This window comes from Scyliorhinus torazame, chromosome 4, assembly GCF_047496885.1.
Source record: "Scyliorhinus torazame isolate Kashiwa2021f chromosome 4, sScyTor2.1, whole genome shotgun sequence".
NCBI classification, from domain to species: domain Eukaryota; kingdom Metazoa; phylum Chordata; class Chondrichthyes; order Carcharhiniformes; family Scyliorhinidae; genus Scyliorhinus; species Scyliorhinus torazame.
Genome location: NC_092710.1, coordinates 209,221,989 through 209,237,496, shown reverse-complemented (window position 1 = coordinate 209,237,496; position 15,508 = coordinate 209,221,989). Strand labels below are relative to the sequence as shown.

At 48.3% G+C, this 15,508-nt stretch overlaps 1 protein-coding gene across 2 annotated transcripts in view; it reads right to left on the bottom strand.

The window, feature by feature from the left end:
- Positions 1-15,508, bottom strand: part of arhgap18 (Rho GTPase activating protein 18) — a 117,964-nt gene that overhangs the window by 25,512 nt on the left and 76,944 nt on the right. For both annotated transcript variants that reach the window (XM_072499216.1, XM_072499218.1), the window contains exons 8-10: positions 13,512-13,589; positions 10,143-10,302; positions 5,357-5,439 (exon numbers count right to left, since the gene is read on the bottom strand). In XM_072499216.1, the coding sequence (XP_072355317.1) occupies positions 5,357-5,439; positions 10,143-10,302; positions 13,512-13,589 (321 nt within the window). The remainder of the gene's footprint in view (positions 1-5,356; positions 5,440-10,142; positions 10,303-13,511; positions 13,590-15,508) is intronic.

Below are 15,508 nucleotides of genomic sequence, written 5' to 3'. Positions count from 1 at the left end.
TGGAGGGTGCGGGAGGCGCGGGCACGGGACTGGCCTAAGATAGGAGATGGCTAGTCAGCGGGGGGGGGGGGTAGCCCCCCAATCCGGTTGATCACGCGGAATGTGAGAGGCCTAAATGGGCCGGTTAAGAGGGCCCGAGTGTTCGCGCACTTAAAGAGGGACTGAAGACAGACATGGTCATGCTTCAGGAGACTCATCTGAAGGTGGCAGATCAGGTCAGGTTAAGGAAGGGATGGGTAGGACAGGTGTTCCATTCGAGGCTGGATGTGAAGAATAGAGGGGTGGCAATACTGGTGGGGAAGCGGGTGTCGTTTGAGGCCAAGAACATAGTAGCGCACAATGGAGGCCGATACGTGATGGTGAGCGGTAGGTTGCAGGGGATGGAGGTGGTATTGGTAAATGTATACGCCCCGAACTGGGACGATGCTGGATTCGTGAAACGGTTGTTGGGGCGTATTCCAGACTTGGAGGTAGGGAGCTTGATAATGGGTGGGGATTTCAACACAGTGCTGGACCCAGCGTTAGATCATTCCAGATCTAGGACGGGGAAGAGGCCGGCTGCGGCCAAGGTGCTCAGGGGGTTTATGGATCAGATGGGGGGAGTAGATCCGTGGAGATTTGCCAGGCCTTTGGCCAGAGCCATTTCAGACCACGCCCCGCATTGGGTGGAGCTAGAGCTGGGGGAGGAGAGGGACCAATGCCCATTGTGGCGGTTGGATGTGGGACTGCTGGCAGACGAGGAAGTTTGTGGGAGGGGTGCATCGAAAGGTACCTGGAGGCCAACGACAACAGGGAGGTGCAGGTGGGAGTCGTATGGGAGGCACTGAAGGCGGTGGTCAGAGGAGAGTTAATCTCCATCAGGGCTCATAGGGTGAAGAGAGAGGGCAGGGAAAGGGAGAGGTTAATGGGGGAGATTTTAAGGGTGGACAGGAGATATACAGAGGCTCCTGATGAGGGACTACTCAGGGAGAGACAAAGTCTCCAGACGGAGTTTGACCTGTTGACCACAGGGAAGGCAGAGGCACAGTGGAGGAAGGCACAGGGGGCGTTATATGAATATGGGGAGAAGGCGAGTCGGATGCTGGCACATCAGCTCTGTAAGAGGATGGCAGCGAGGGAAATAGGTGGAGTCAAGGGTGGCAGGGGAACTACGGTGCAGAGTGCGGTGAAAGTGAATGAGGCATTTAAGGCCTTTTACGAGGCGCTGTATAGGTCCCAGCCCCCAGGGGGAAAAGAGGGGATGCGACGATTCTTGGACCAACTGAGGTTCCCGAGGGTGGAGGAGCAGGAGGTGGCTGGTTTGGGGTTGCCCATTGGGGTGGAGGAGCTGGTTAAAGGACTGGGGAGCATGCAGGCGGGGAAGGCCCTGCGGCCGGATGGGTTCCCGGTGGAGTTTTATAGGAAGTATGTAGACCTGTTAGCCCCGTTGCTGGTAAGAACCTTCAATGAAGCAAGGGAGGGGGGGACCCTGCCCCCGACAATGTCGGAGGCGACGATCTCTTTGATCTTGAAGCGGGATAAGGACCCACTGCAATGCGGGTTGTATAGACCGATCTCGCTCCTCAACGTAGATGCTAAGTTGCTGGCAGAAACGTTGGCTACGAGGATTGAGGACTGTGTCGCGGGGGTGATTCACGAGGACCAGACGGGATTCGTAAAGGGTAGGCAGCTAAATACCAATGTGCGAAGGCACCTAAATGTGATAATGAAGCCATCGGTGGAGGGAGAGGTGGAGATAGTGGCAGCCATGGACGCGGAGAAGGCCTTTGACCGAGTAGAGTGGGAGTATCTCTGGGAAGTGTTGAGGTTTGGGTTCGGGAGAGGGTTTATTAGTTGGGTTAAGCTCCTGTATAGAACCCCGGTGGCGAGTGTGGTCACGAACCGGCGGAGGTCGGAGTATTTCCGGCTGTATCGAGGGACGAGGCAGGGGTGCCCCCTGTCCTCTCTGCTGTTTGCATCAGCAATTGAACCTTTGGCCATGGCGTTAAGGGAGTCGGGGAAATGGAAGGGGGTGGTCGGAGGGGGAGAGGATCATCGAGTGTCGCTGTACGCAGCTGACCTGTTGCTGTATGTGGCAAATCCAGTGGAGGGGATGGTTGAAGTCATGCAGATCCTAAGGGAGTTTGGAGACTTCTCGGGCTATAAGCTCAATGTGGGAAAGAGTGAGCTCTTTGTGGTGCATCCGGGGGATCAGGGAAGAGGGATAGACGACCTACCGTTGAGGAGGGCGGAAAGGAGCTTTCGATACTTGGGGATTCAGGTAGCTAGGCACTGGGGGGCACTGCACAAACTTAATGTGACGCGGCTGGTGGAACAGATGGAGGAGGACTTTAAAAGGTGGGACATGTTGCCACTCTCGCTGGCGGGCAGGGTACAGTCGATTAAAATGGTGGTTCTCCCGAGGTTTCTTTTTGTATTCCAATGCCTCCCAATTGTGATTGCCAAGCCCTTCTTTAAGAGGGTAAGCAGGAGTATTATGGGATTTGTGTGGGCGAGCAAGACCCCGAGGGTAAGGAGGGGGTTCCTGGAGCGTAGCAGAGATAGAGGAGGGTTGGCATTGCCGAATCTGGGTGGCTACTACTGGGCAGCCAACGTGGCGATGATCCGTAAGTGGGTGATGGAGGGAGAGGGGGCGGCGTGGAAGAGGTTGGAGATGGCGTCCTGCAAAGGAACGAGCCTGGGGGCGCTGGTGACGGCACCGCTGCCGCTCTCGCCAACAAGGTACACCACGAGCCTGGTGGTGGCGGCAACGCTAAAGATCTGGGGGCAGTGGAGACGACATAGGGGAGCGATGGGAGCCTCGGTGTGGTCCCCGATCAGGGATAACCATCGGTTTGTCCCATGTAGGATGGACAGGGGGTTTCAGAGCTGGCATCGGGCAGGGATTAGAAGAATGGAGGACCTGTTCATCTTTCTTGGGGGGAGGGGGGGGGGGGGGGGGGGAGGGGGAAGGGGGGCTTCTCTGGGGGGCATTTGAGCAAGAAAATACATGAATGACCCGGGAAACTGATATGTACGGGAGGAATCCAATGTACAAAGCTCTGTATCATATTGACTTGCCATGTTCATGTCTTGCTATGGGAGCTTTCTTTCTTTTGTGTTACGGGGGGTGGTGGGGGTTGCTTTGTATGGTTGAAAATTTTGTAAAAAAATTCTTAAACAATTTTTAAAAAAAAAGTATTTTGGGATGTCCTGAGATCATGGAAGATTCTATCTAAATGCAAGTCTTTTTCTGGCTTTCACTTTGAGAAAATCAATGAGTGGCTGACATTAATCTCACCATGTAGTTCATGTGTGCTTTTTAAACAATACATACACCTGATAGTTGCAATAGAAGATACATTTATCTTCAAGGTGTCCGTTTTCCTTTATCCTGTGTTCCATGGTCTTCTGGGTAATGGCAGCAGCAATGAGCTTTGCTGTTGGCTCCTCCCATACAGGACGCTCTGCTGTCCTCTGTGGATGAGTCCTGGAGTGGCAAATGGGGTCTGGTGTATCGGTGGATTGTGGTCAGCGATTGTGGTGAGAGGCGTCTGGGACTGAAGTTGAAAGACTGGGAGTGGAAGGAGGTTTAAGAGCGGTATAGCCTTGAGGTGTACCTCTGATGGGCAACGGGGTCCCCCAAAGGAGGTCCCACTCTTTCACGACATTAGCTCAACTGATTAAAGCTGCTGGGTACCCGCTTGGCATGGGCTACCCTCTACCCTTGGGTAAAATATTTGTGGGGGCAGGACAAGGCACTTAAGTGGCCATTAATTAGCTACTTAATGAGTTCAATGTGCCCAAGTGGAAGCCTGCCTCTAAAATGGCTGGGCAGCGAGGAAGGTGGTGTGCATTTAATAGTCCCCTCTCAAACAAATTGGACAGAACATGTAAATTCCAGTCCTGTGTTAATGTTTCAGGTCAGTGATCTTTCACCAGAACAATTTTAATGAAAGGTCATGATGCACTATCAATTACCACAAAGACGAGAGTAGTGGAATAATCAAGGCTTTATTGAGCAAAGATGTTGTGCCTCCTGTAGCTGGAACCAGAATGGCTGCAGCACCGGCGAGCACACACATTTATACACCGTCTACTGGGCGGAGCCAGCAGGCAGGGATTTACCCTTGTACCTCTACTATACGGGCCTTACCGTAATGCATGTAATACTGCTAGTGGTGACTACCACAGGTCATTGATCTAAACTCTTTTTCTTATCCCCACAGTTGAGATCAGTCTTGCTGAGTATTTCTAGCATTTACTCATTTTATTTTCGCCCTGTGGCTCTTATAGACACTTTGAGCAAGTTATGGGCAATTTGGTGCTCTAGATCTGAATTCATAAGAGACGTACGTGGTTGATACTACCACCCAAACTCACTCTAAATGAAACCAGCACAAAAAGAAAACTTTCATCCCCAGACAAGATTGAATTGAAATCCTACAGGTGAAAGGCAATATGCTAACCCATGGGTTCTCAAACTGGGGTCTGTGGAACCCAATGGGTCCACAGCAGAGCAGGCACATTAAAAAATGCCGCAGAACTGCTTGTCCAATCAGTGGCTGGAGAAGCCAGCCTCTGATTGGATAAGCATGCACACTAGGGTGATGGGAAGAGCGGGCCTCGGAGTGGATAGCGGAACAGGGGCAAGAGCAGGAGACCAGCGGGGGGAGCAGAAGGCTAGAATGAGCCCTGGAGCGGGTGCCGGAACGGGGGCTGGAATGAGGGCCAGTATGGGCCACCAAATGGGGGGGCCAGAGTGAGCCTTGGAGCAGGCTGCGGAACGGGGTTTGAACGAGGGCCAGTGCAGCCTCAGAACGGGGTGCCAGAGCGGTGGGAGGTTAGAGCAGGGGCTGGAGCAATCCTCAGAGTGTGCAAAAGGGGAGAATGTGTGAGACAGAGTGGGGTGTATGAAATAGGGAGATGTGTTTGTGCAAGTGTGCAAGAGCGAGATGTGTGTGTGTGCCTGAGAGTGAGGGAGGCATGTCTGTGAGTATGAGTCAGGTAATTCTACCATTCAACTATCTGGTACTTAATTGGAGACCAAGTAAATTTTATTTACATTTAATTTTTCAGAAAAAATGTGTCAAAATATTAAGGGATAACCCCAATACACTTCATCGCGTGTTACACAAAGCATACCTCAGGGAATTGCAGAATACACACCCATGATTTCCTAAAATGCGCAAATGTGGATCACAGAGAAACCAACCTATTGTTAACAAGAGCTATGTGAATAATGATTCACTAAAATTATTTTGCTTTGAATAAGAAACTTGTGCCAAAGTTCTGCAATAAACATTTGTATTCACATTTTAAAATGAAATTTTGAAGAAAAAAAGATATACATATATATTTAATATTAGAATCATACCTTCAGTGTGTCCCTATTTTGGTCTGGGAGGAGAAGCACCAGCAAGTTCAGAGCCTGTAGCTGAAGTTTTCTACTTGATAGATCTGTCAATCAAATATTTGCATCTGGTTATTGAAAAGCATCCCACCCAAAAGTTTCCAAACCAAATTATAGTGAACTCCACACAAATGAACGGGCAAATAAATCATCTGGCTGAAATTCATTCGCTCAACTAAGAGACCGAGTCCAGTCCAAATATCAACCATGGGCTTCACTATCATCTTACATGAGAGCTGTTGCTGCCTGTCACCTCTTCACATACAGTTCATTCATCTTAACAGCACAAACGTTGGGCAACTTCCGGTATGGTCTGATGGGAAGTCCTAGGAAGGGCTGGCGATAGCAAGAGTGGAGTGGGCTTTTTAGGATAACTGTGGGCCAAGGCAATCTTCTTTTGGCAATACAGGAAGGTTTTTCTATGTTTGCATTCAAAGAACAAGCTACTATTTGACAACTACAGCATTCAGAGGAATCCTGGAGTTATTAGACTAAGGCCTGGGAGTTAAAATAGCTCTGGGATTATTTCGTGGGTTCAGTTCCTACCCAACTACCCAAAACCTGCCTGGAGTTAAAATTCAGAACTTCCTGTTCAAATGAGTAATCAGTGAAGACAGAAATAAACAAAATAGGAAATGGAAGTCAAGCACAAGCAAGTACTGGAAGGAGCAAATTTGTGTATTCCTCTCAAGTTTAATTAGAGGCCATATATTATGCATATATTTACAGTGGACCCATCTGGATGTTTGGTAAAGAGGAATGCTTGATGGTGTTGTTAGGTGGGAAATTGCCAACCTGTGAATTATGTTTTCAGATCCATATAAATGAATGGACCATCAGGCCCAATGTTTCTGCACTGATATCCCTGCAACTACTCTCCGTTCCAGAGTGAGAGCAGGGAGTTAGGCTTATTGAAAACTCAAATCACAAGATTCTCATCGGAACCTTTGCGGTATTTTATGTTTATTAAATTATGTCAGGAATTTACCCTTTCGCTTTCTAGCTGATGCAGCATGTCACCCGCAAATATATGTATATCTTTAAAAAAATGTTTTTTTTTAAATTCTCCTTTTTCACGTTTTTTCCCACATTTACATCCATAAACAATAAACAATAATCAACAAGATATGTCAATCCCCATAATAACAACGATCCCATCCGCCCACCAACCCCCAAACCTCAACCCGCCTGTTTACATAAACAAATGACAAAAAGGAATCAGGGATTACCCGTAGTCACCCTTAATCTACACGGCTCTCCACCCCCCCCCCCCCCACCCCCAACCAACGCCATCCAGCCTCTAAGAGAGTACCGTACATGATATCCCAAAGTTGTACCCCACCCCCCACCCCCCCCAAGTCTCCAGCTCCTCCCGTCCAATGCCTCTTGTAAAACTCCTCCTCCCAACCTCGGTTCCCTCCCCCAACCTAGGTTCCCTCTCCCCGACTTTCCACCCCGGCTAGACAACTCTGACCCCATTCTGTCAGGCTCCGATGGCCGCAGCCCCTCCCCCCACCTCACTCCCGTTCACTGGCCGGTTTAAACCGGCCAGCGTGGAGGCCCCCGCCCGGGTCCCTTTCCCCCTTGCCCGGCCCTAGGAAAGCCCAAAGATCCCCTTTTAGCACACAAATCCCGCATATCCACCTACACCCCAAAGAGCCCTCCTTTCGAGTGAAAGCCCCGTCCCTTCCCTTGTCCAAATATATGCAACATTGGCTCCTTTAACCCCTACACCCGCACGCAGTGATACAAAAAAAAAGAAGAAAATACAGTCATGAGGTTACATCGGCACATGACCATTCCTCAATTTGTCAGTTCTGCCACCGTCCTTCTGCCTTCACAAACTCCTCCGCTGCTTCCGCCGTTCCAAAATAAAAGTCCCTGAGCTTGTAAGTCACCCTCAGCTTCGCTGGATATACAATGCCGCACTGCACCTTGCCAATGTACAGTGCCCTCTTCACCCGGTTGAAGGCAGCCCGCCTCTTCGCCAGCTCCACCGTAAAGTCCTGGTATACATGTATTCCAGCTCCAGCCCACTGCACCACCCGCTTCTGTTTGGCCCAGCTCAGGATCTTCTCCTTCACACTGTACCTACGGAAGCACAGAGTCACTGCCCTTGGCGGCTCACTCGCCTTTGGTACAGGCCTCCACGACCAATGAGCCCGATCCAGTTCATATCGGGAGGGGACTCCCCCTCCCCCAGTAGTTTTGCCAGCATCGCGGCAAAATACTCAGTCGGCTTCGGTCCTTCAACTCCTTCGGGCAGCCCCACGACCCTCAAATTCTGTCGCCTGGATCTGTTTTCCAGATCTTCCATTTTTCCTCTCAGATTCTTGTTCGTGTCCATCACCTTCTGCATCTCCTTCCACATCGAGGCAAGTTGATCACCGTGCTGCAATACCGTCTCCTCCACTTCCTTCAGCACCTCCCCTTGCTCTCGCACCTCCGCCACTGCGCTCGCCACCGCCGTCTTCACCGGGGAAACCGCCTCCTCCACCAGCACATTCAAAACCTCCCTCATCTCCTTCCTCACCATCTCCATACATTTCTCAATCTGCGCCAACTGCTTTTGGAATTCCGCAGCCATCACCTTAGTTAGTTCTTCAGCCGTAAGCACTGCGGCCTCCCCTGGTGCTCCAGCCTCCATTTTCTTTGTTGACCCCGCGGTGACCTTTCCCCCCTCCAACGGACTTTCAGCCACTTTTTTCTCGGCCGTAATTTTGATGATTTTCGACATCCTTCTTCTCCTTGCGCTATCCCCCGACTTTTACTGCCGTCGCTGGCCCTAGGACCGGGCGTTACTCCGCAAAAATGCCGTTCCCGAACGGGAGCCCTCCAATGTGCGGCTGCCTCCCGCCCGCCGTCACCGGAAGTCCATATATATATATTCTAACAAACCATAAACATGAACTCATTTGGAGATCGATATTATCATTCTTCCAGCTTCAGTCTATTTTACACTAAAATCTTGAATGACCTCTGTGCAGAAAACAATCTTATTGTGCACACTTGAGAATTTATGTTTTGGATTGTTGCAGAGTCAGAGAGGTTCTGTCGACGGACAGGACCCAGATGCCCGACCCCCATCTCTGACAAATCCCATTTTTGCTGGGAAGGGAAGAGAGTACGTGGTGGGTGGAGGTATGGTGAAGTATATTTGCAAATTGGATGGCCCATTTAAACTTTGTACATAAGACAAGCAAACATGGTTTTTGCTCCAGGAATGATCTCAGCTTGAAGTGTATCCCTACCTGAAATTTTTCATATCATTTGACAACATTTGCTTTCAACAGCTTTCATTTAACATTAACTGCTCTCAATTGCGATCATTTTGTCATCATTTGATATCACTTACACTCACAGGTAATCATCAGGCTATCATCTTATTTTATTTTCTCTCAAAACTGATCATTTAACTTTCATTTTCACTCAGAACCATACTTGCGATGTCAAAGGATGGTCATCAACTGATATCATTGTCATCAATTTGTAGCTCTGCTGTGATCACAATGAAATGTGACTGTTTACAACCAAAATTTTCATAAGTCCCAGCTGATAATTTATGCAGTGTATAAGGTTACGCTGACCCTCCAATCAATCTCCATCTCTCCTTTCTTCCCTCTCCAATCCTTTCCCCCTCCCCTTCTTTCCCCGTCTCCCTCCAATCCCTCCTTTCCCCCTCCCCCTCTGTCATTTCCCGCTGCCTCGTTTCCTCCCCATCCCCAATGGGGTTAGCTTTAAGCACACTAGGATAGCTTTGAGCGCATGGGGATAGATTTAAGCATGTTAGGATAACTTTGAACGGATGGTGATAGCTTTAAGCACACCAGGATAGCTTTGACCACATGGATAACTTTGAACACACGGGGATAGATTTGAGGGTGCGGGGATAGCTATGAGCACACGGGGATATCTTTGGTTATGCAGGGATATCTTCGAGCATGCAGGGGTAGTTTTAAGCACACGGGGTTAGCTTTGAGCACATGGGGATACGTTTGAGCAGGCAGGAATAGATTTGAGTGCACAGAAATAGCTTTGAGCCTGCAAGGAAAGCCTTGAGTGTGCAGAAATAGATTTGAGTGTGCAGAATAGCTTTGAGCTGTTGGGGATAGCTTTGAGCATGAATGGAGTAGCTTTGAGCACGCAGGAATAGCTTTGAGCACGTGGGGGTAGCTTTAAGTGCATAGGAATAGATTTGAGTGTTAAGGAATAGCTTTGAGTGTGCGGGGTAGCTTTGAGCATGCAGAAATAGCTTTGAGCATGCAGGAAAAGCTTTGTGCAAGCAGGATAGCTTTGAGAATGCGGAGATAGCTTTAAGAATTCAGGAATAGCTTGGAGCATGCAGGAATAGCTTTGAGCACGTGGGGGTAGCTTTGAGTGCATAGGAATAGATTTGAGTGTTAAGGAATAGCTTTGAGTGTTCGGGGTAGCTTTGAGCATGCAGAAATAGCTTTGAGCGTGCATGAATAGCTTTGAGCATGCAGGACTAGCTTTAAGCATGCAGGAGTAGCTTTGAGTGGGCAGGAATAGCTTTGAACCTGCAGGGGAAGCTGAGAGTTTGCAGGAATAGATTTGAGTGTGCAGTAATATTTTTGAGCAGTTGGGGATAGCATTGCGTGCTTTGTCCTGAGGCGGGTGCGTCAAGGTGGGATATTTCCTGACTCAAGCTACTTGCCTCCATGTGAAAAATCAGGCCCTATGTTTCCATTTTTATTATGCATGCTAGTGAAACATGAGATTAGTAACTTACTTTGTACAGCTAGAAAGGCATCAAGGTACTCGAGAGTGACGAGTGGGCGTGGCAGTTCTCTTACAAAGAGCTTTAGTATACTTGCTGCATCATGCTGACGTACATTTTCCCAGTTAAAGGTTCCTTCATAGAACCTTGCTTCTAGTTCTTCACGTAGGCTCTTAAATCACATGGGAGGGAAAAGATGAACATATCACCTTCAACAACATCATCAGTACAGCATTATGTTACATTTGAGAGCAAAGTCCTGCGTATCTCTTAATATGTGTAATGTTGTTTACTTCCCCTATGGATTTATCTTCATATGGGTAATCTGTTTGTTTTTACAAGTTAGATCTATTGTATAACTGACTGATTCACTCTATTACCCTCACATGTCTTACTTTGAATTTCAGCAGCACTGAAATTACAGGCCTAATTTTAATATGATTAACCAATTAATCACATCTGAAAAGGGGCCTGCCAAACTTATCTGCACATTGAGCTCTTGAACAAAGCTTGCATTCCTTTTTGAAAGACTTTGTTGAAACAGTATGGAAACATTTATCATCACAGCAATGAGTAGCAGAGTTCCCCTCAGCTTTCTCATGCTTCAATGGAGGTCACTGTGGAGGAGGTTAAGGCATTAAGGAAGGTGCTGTCACCAAGTACCTGCAGGAACAGAAATAATCTATAGCTGGACCGTGGTGGCTGAGAGCAACATCACCTCAGGTTCAATGTACGAAACGTGAATAATCTTCCAACACAAGCCAAGATGCATAAAATCTTCATCACTCCATCTCTCTCAACAAAACTCCCTGGCAAAACTGGAGTCAATGGAAATCTTCACTGGTTGGATTCAAGCCAAGCACAAAGGACGATGGTTGCGATCGTTCAAGATCAATTATCTTAGTTACAGGACATCAATGCAGGAGCTCCTCAGGGAAGGGTTCTAGGACCACCCATCTTCAGCTGCTTCATAAATATCCTTCCTTCCAGCATGAGTTCAGAAGTGGAGTTACTCGCTGATGATTGCACAATACTCACTTCCATACGCACTCCTCAAATACTGAAGTTGTCCATGCTCAAGATCTGGACTTGGGCTGACAAGTGGCAAGTAACATTCATGCCACACAAGTTCCATGCAATGATCGTTGCCAATAAGACAGTATCCAACCATTTCCCCTTGACATTCAATGCCATTACAATTGTTGAATCCCCCAATATCAGAGTGTGATGCAATAATCTCCACTTGCTGGATGAGTGCAGCATAAACAACACTCAAGAAGCTCAACATCATCCAGGAAAAAGCAGCCAACTTGATTGGCACGCCATCCATTTATTCCCTCCACCACCGATGCACAGTAGTGGCACTGTGTACCATCTACAAGGAGCACTGCAGAAACTCACCACAGCTCCTTAGACAGCACCATCCAAACCCATGACAGCAACATCTAGAAGGACAAGGGCAGTTAAGTAGATGCGTGGAAACACGACCACCCGGGTGATCCCCTCCAAGTCACTCAGCATCCTGACTTGGAAATTTGGGACGTAATTCTCCGCCCTCGAAACGCTCTCGCTCAAGCAAAACAAGGCTGTTGAATAGCGGGAGAGGCAGGAAACGGGAACCGCGCCTGCCACCAAACAATTTAAGATGCACCTAGCCCACTCCCGTAAACAAAATCGGGATCTCGCCGTAGCGTGGCGAGAAACCAATTATCACCACTTAAGCCATATTTCTATACAATTTACGAGTGTCACCCCATATCCAATGGCCTTGCCTGATTCCGAGCCCTGCCCAGCAAGTGGTCACACTAGCACCGATTCGTACTCCTTTTGAAAAACGTCAATGCGGCAGAAGGTGAGGTGAGTAGCAAAGAGCCTGGGCACCACAATGCCAAACCCTGGATCATATGTACCCGTTCTGGGGCCAACTCCTGTCCCTGCCCATCTGCCCCATCGACCACCTATAACCCCCACCAACTGCCGAGGCTTCTGGCTATGCGGCCGAAGGCTATTGCTAACAGGGAATTGGCAATAATGGTTAAGTGAGCATTTCACACAACCCAGCTGTTAGGTGAATTGAACGTTCTTAATTCTCACTCTGTGTACCCGAACAGGCGCCGGAATGTGGCGACTTGGGACTTCTCACAGTAATTTCATTGCAGTGTTAATGTAAGCCTACTTGTGACAATAAAGATTATTATTATTATTATTATTATTAAGTGAATTCCCAAGGGTGGATGGGCCATGTGGCATGTGGGAGTCATTGCCTAGCATCCCAATCACACCTTGATGCCTGTACATTGTGTTTGAACACTGCGGGAGGCAACACCACACACACAACAGTCAACACCCACTCGGGGTGGGACATAGCTCCAGGGACATGTCCACGGCCAGAGGGTGGTTGCGCGGCGAGATGGGCCAAGCGTTCGAAGAAAGTGACGTACTAGTTGTGCACAAAGGTGTTTATTGTGTTTTACAATTCCCCACTCTCCCGACGGTGCTGCCCAATCGCACCCCCCCTAGCCCCCTCACCTTCTACCTATTCCCACCACCCCGCCCAACCGGTGCTCTAAGTGATCCCTGAAGTGCTTTGCCTTCCTAACTCTACCACTATGTCTAGGTGTGTCCCCGGGATGCATATCTGAGGTGGAGGCAGCCAGCTGCTTACCACGTCCCGTGGCCTTCGCTGCCCCTGCCAAGTGTCCTCTGGGGGCTCTGAGGCCGGAGGGCCCCAGCACATGCCGCCATGTCCCGTGTGCTGGCTGTGAGATGCAGCCTCATCAGAGGCTTGAAAATTGGGGGAGCTGGTGGTCACTATCGCCACTCCATGAGATGGGTTCGTCCTGGCAGCCGGCCATTGGGGTTTCCCATCGGGAATTCCGTGGGCGTGAGTGCGCTGCCGGCGAAACAGTGGATTCCGCCGACGGAGAATCCAGCTGGAAGTCTTTGTCACCACTTAACAAGTATCTATCAAATTTCAATTTATCTCGAACCGAAAGCCTTTTGAAGAAGATTGTTCCAGATTTTTCACTAGCCTTCGTGGTTCACATCTGAATTTTCTGGCTCTCATTTTAATATACTCTTGCCATGAGGTCCCCTACATGCCTCTTCTTACAAAAGAACTGTGATTTAAAATACTGCACGGCAATTTCAACTGCCTGCTCTCTTCTCACTGGAAAAATAGCGAAAATCACCTTCAAGCGGTCTTTAGATTTCTGATCTGTGCACACACAGCATAGGTGACTATATATTGACATTTCAGATGTAATTTAAATAACTTATTTAGACAATCACTCCCATAGAACTACTGCAGATTTACATATTTTCAGTTTGTACGTTTGCAGGTAGTTTCCTTCCAATGAATATAAGTTCTTCTAAAAATACCTTAATTCTAGATGCAAGTCCAGGTATTCGTAGAATTCCTTCCGTATTCAACCCCTCCTCCTCTATGTGAATAATAAGCTGCAGAAATATCGGTAATTTCATGTTAGAAAATCGGTATCACACCAACTAAAGTATCTAAATCAGAGACAAGTCAACTTGGCAACTGCAAAGAAGTTCCAACTATATTGAATAATTGGGTTATCTAGATAATCCATACACAATGCATTTATATAAAGACCTAGATCTTCCGAGGATCAGCAAACATTGTTGGATTGCAGCTCCATCCAAAAATTCCTGATTCAATGCTGCTATGCATTTCCTCTGGGACCTACCAAGCCCAGCCTTTCCAATAGTATGGAGTGCAGCATCCCTCAGAAAGCTCCATTAAAGCAGAGTAGGGGGGTTGGGGGGTGGAGAGAGCACAACCCTCTTTTTATGGTACCACCTGCCGTTTGGTATGTTTAACTGTTAGTGAATGGGTGAATGGATAAGTGCATGAATGATTGTTAGGGTGGGAACATGGGTGACGTCAGTGGGTAAGTGGGAGGTAAAGGTAAAGTTGCCACAGTCCCAGATGACCATAGACAGCTTTCTCCTTTGAGGGGGAGAGCTGATCGGTGGTGATTTAACCTGAGGATCACCACACCTCAGGCAGGGGGCAAGGTTTGAAGGCAGGACCTTCATGGATTGCCTCAGGCAGTATGGGAATTGAACATGCTGCATCATGAATCAGCTGACTAGCCCACTGAGCTAAACCGGCTCCCCAATAAGGTAGGTGAGGTGGGTAAGGTGGTATGGGATAGTTGGATAATTGATCTCCAGCCCAGGCAACAACTTGGTAAATCTCCTCTGCACCCTTTCCAGTGCTATGCAGTCCACATCCCTCTTATGATGTGGATTCCAGAAAAATACTCTAGCTGTGGCTGATTCAATATTTTATTCAGCTCCAGCATAACCTCCCTGCCCTTAAACAATATGCCTTGGCTAATAAAGTGTACATATGCATTCGTAACCACTTGCCCTGTTACATTCAGGGATGGCGTACTTGCACACCAAAGTCCCTCTGATCTTTAGTGCTTCCTAGGGTCCTTTCGTTCAGTATGTATTCCCTGTTTTTCCTGCCCAAGTGCATCATCTCACACCTATCTGGTTTGAATTCCATTTGCCACTGATCAGCCCATCTAACCAGCCTGTCTATATCCTCCTGTAATCTATGGCTATCCTCCTCACTATTTACCACCGCACAAATTTTCATATCATCTGCAAATTTACTGATGGTCATCGTGGTGGTCAGGGGATGGTTGAGTGGTCAGGTCCAGGAGCAGTTTGGTGGTTAGAGACGGTCGGATCTGGTTGGTGAGGGAGGTCTGATGGTCAGGGTGTTAGCTGTTAGCTAGGTGGTCTGGGGGTAATCAGGTGGTTGAGGGTATGGTTGAGGGAGGCATAGTGGGGTCAGGAGGATAGTTGGGTTGTTGGGGGTGTAGTTGGGGGTAGATGGGGATGGTCAGAAGTTAGATTGGGGTCGGGGAGGGGGTTCAGTTGTGTAAATATCCAAGTATTAGACTAGGTGTTCATCTGCTCATTGCCTGGATAACTATCCAGAAAGTACATCAGAACTGTCCCACGTCTGCAACTCTCCCTAAGAGTCAAGATACTTCTTCAGAGGGTCTTGGAGAGCGGGGGAATTGCCTGCTGGAAGATGAAACTTCCTTTGCAATCCCCACCAAGGTCTGTGTGTTAACTTCCACAGGGTCCCACTGTGCATTCATGTCATACATCCAATCTCACATATGAAGTTAATGACTGAGGTATTATGAACACCGCACCCTCCAAAGATTTATAGTATTAAGCCCCTAATGATTCAGATACTACACTAGCAACCTGCCTTTTGCCTCCACTGTAGTGCTCTTGATCTGATTTCTCGGTTGCAAAAATGACTTTCTTTGATGTAACATTAAAAGTCTGAGCAGAGAGCAGCATGGTGGTGCAGTGGTTAG